Source organism: Rhinopithecus bieti, unplaced genomic scaffold (genome assembly GCF_001698545.2).
Source record: "Rhinopithecus bieti isolate Rb0 unplaced genomic scaffold, ASM169854v2 scaffold_2432, whole genome shotgun sequence".
Classification (NCBI taxonomy): domain Eukaryota; kingdom Metazoa; phylum Chordata; class Mammalia; order Primates; family Cercopithecidae; genus Rhinopithecus; species Rhinopithecus bieti.
The window spans coordinates 2,424,316-2,426,581 of record NW_016804136.1 but is presented as its reverse complement, the minus strand read 5'-3'; the positions used below and the strand labels follow the sequence as shown (position 1 = coordinate 2,426,581).

Sequence of the window (2,266 nt, the reverse complement as noted above, 5' to 3'; positions counted from 1 at the left end):
CCCGCCTCGGCCTCCCAAAGTGCTGGGATTACAGGCTTGAGCCACCGCGCCCGGCCTTACCACATACTTTTTACCACATACTTTTTACCTTTTGAATTTTGTTCTATGCATATATTTTTCCTATTTAAAAATTTTTAAAATTTATATTTAGTACCTAATCTTGGTCTTTTGGCTGGTATTTCATCAGTGTCCACTGTAGAAAACAGAGTGCTGAAAGAGACAAAGAAAAAATATATATATATATTTATACATACATTCATTTATGTAAGTAAACTTACTATTCATATAACACATCCCCCTTCTATCACTTTGTCATAAAATGAGATCCAACTGATGTTTTAAAAGAGAATGCTGGTGGGACGCAATGGCTCGTGCCTGTAATCCCAGCACTTTGGGAGGCCAAGGTGGAGGATTGCTTGAGCCTTGGAGTTTGACATCAGCTTGGGCAACAAAGTAAGACCTCATTTCTATGAATAAATAAATAAATAAATAATTAGCCAGCATTGGTACGTGACTGTGGTCCCAGCTACATGGGAGGCTAAGACAGGAGGATCACTTGAGCCCAGAAGTTGAGGCTGCAGTAAACCCAGGTCATGCCACTGCACTCCAGCCTAATCAAAAGAGTGAGACCTTGTCTCAAAAAGAAATAAAAATAAAGGCAAAACAAAAGAGAGAATGCTATTCTATAGTAGGCTTTTCACATTTGAAGACTTCCTGCTACAGTTTCAATTATTTCAGAGAGACCTAAACTTCTTACCAAATAATAATTTGCATCTGGTTAAAGTACAAACTTAAAACTGGCCAAAGTCACTTAGCTAGTAAATGAACCCAGGTAAGAGTTTAGGGCTAGTATTTTCTCTTTCACTCCAGAAATGATTTAAAAGCAACAAACAAGCAATTTCCTTTTGAAAATGATCCCCAAAGAAAGTCATCTTTTACTTTAAGTGACAGTATTAATATGAACAGCCTTAAAAGACAATTCTTTTTTATTGTTTTTTATTTTGTGTGTAAGGGAGTTTAAAAAAAAACTGTTCTACAACTTAAAAAAGACAAATCTTAATCAAGGGTTATATGTAACTTCATTTTTATCAGGCAAACTATATTACGGTAGTAACAAAGAACTTTGGAATTCTGCAAAGTTTCAGGACCCAGATGTCAAGAATGGTAAAGGGTCATATTATATTACTTATCATCTCTCTGAACCCTTCTGATCAATTATATTCACACATACAAAAAAAAAAAAAAAAAAAAAAGAAAAAAAAGAGGTCCCAGGATTCCATTCAGCTCCGCTTTATACATTCCAACAAGCCCTACTGGGCTTCATTTTAACTGAAAAATGGTTTACACCGAGAAGCGTTGTTTTGGATTAAGAATGTGAACACCTAAAGTATAGTAAAAATCAAGGTTTTGATCGCCAAACCATGTTCCACTGACTAGCAGGGATTCACATCAAAGAGAGGACAAGGGGGAGGAAATTAGCTTTCCCTTATTCGATAAACAGGGACCAAGTGCTTATCATGCACCAGACTCTGCAAAAGGCCCCAGGGTAGAAGAGACAAATACTGCCCTTATATACATTAAGCATCAGTTTAGGCACTTCACACCACGTTATCAAATGATCCTCACATCAACCCTACAGAAAAACAGGAGAGAAAAATAAGGCAAAACCATGAATCTCTGGAACACATGATGCAATTTAGTCAACAACTAATCTCATCAATAACCTGCATTCTCAGTCTAATGTATTAGACATCTTGTTCTCTCAAGCTCCCACAAATGAACACTTCTTCCACTTTTCTTGATACTGAGGCTTAGTTAAAAAAAAATGAAATTAACGGCCGGGCGCGGTAGCTCACGCTTGTCATCCCAGCACTTTTGGGAGGTGGAGGCGGGTGGATCACGAGGTCAGGCGATCCAGACCATCCTGGCTAACACGGTAAAACCCCGTCTCTACTAAAAATACAAAAAATTAGCCGGGCGTGGCCGGGCGCGGTGGCTCACGCCTGTAATCCCAGCACTTTGGGAGGCCGAGGTGGGTGGATCAAGACCAGCCTGGCCAAGATGGTGAAAACCCATCTCTACTAAAAAGTACAAAAAAAGTAGCTGGGTGCAGTGACAGGAGCCTGTAATCCCAGCTACTAGGGAGGCTGAGGCAGGAGAATCGCCTGAACCCAGTGGGCAGAGGTTGCAGTGAGCCGAGATCGTGCCACTGCACTTCAGCCTGGGCAACAAAATGAGACTCCGTCTCAAAAAAAAAAAAAAAAAA

The 2,266-nt window shown here is 39.7% G+C and overlaps 1 protein-coding gene across 1 annotated transcript in view; it reads right to left on the bottom strand.

The window, feature by feature from the left end:
- Nucleotides 1-2,266, bottom strand: part of SENP2 (SUMO specific peptidase 2) — a 45,924-nt gene that overhangs the window by 40,880 nt on the left and 2,778 nt on the right. Inside the window, exon 2 of the mRNA XM_017866395.1 lies at nt 155-210. Within this exon, the coding sequence (XP_017721884.1) occupies nt 155-210 (56 nt within the window). The remainder of the gene's footprint in view (nt 1-154; nt 211-2,266) is intronic.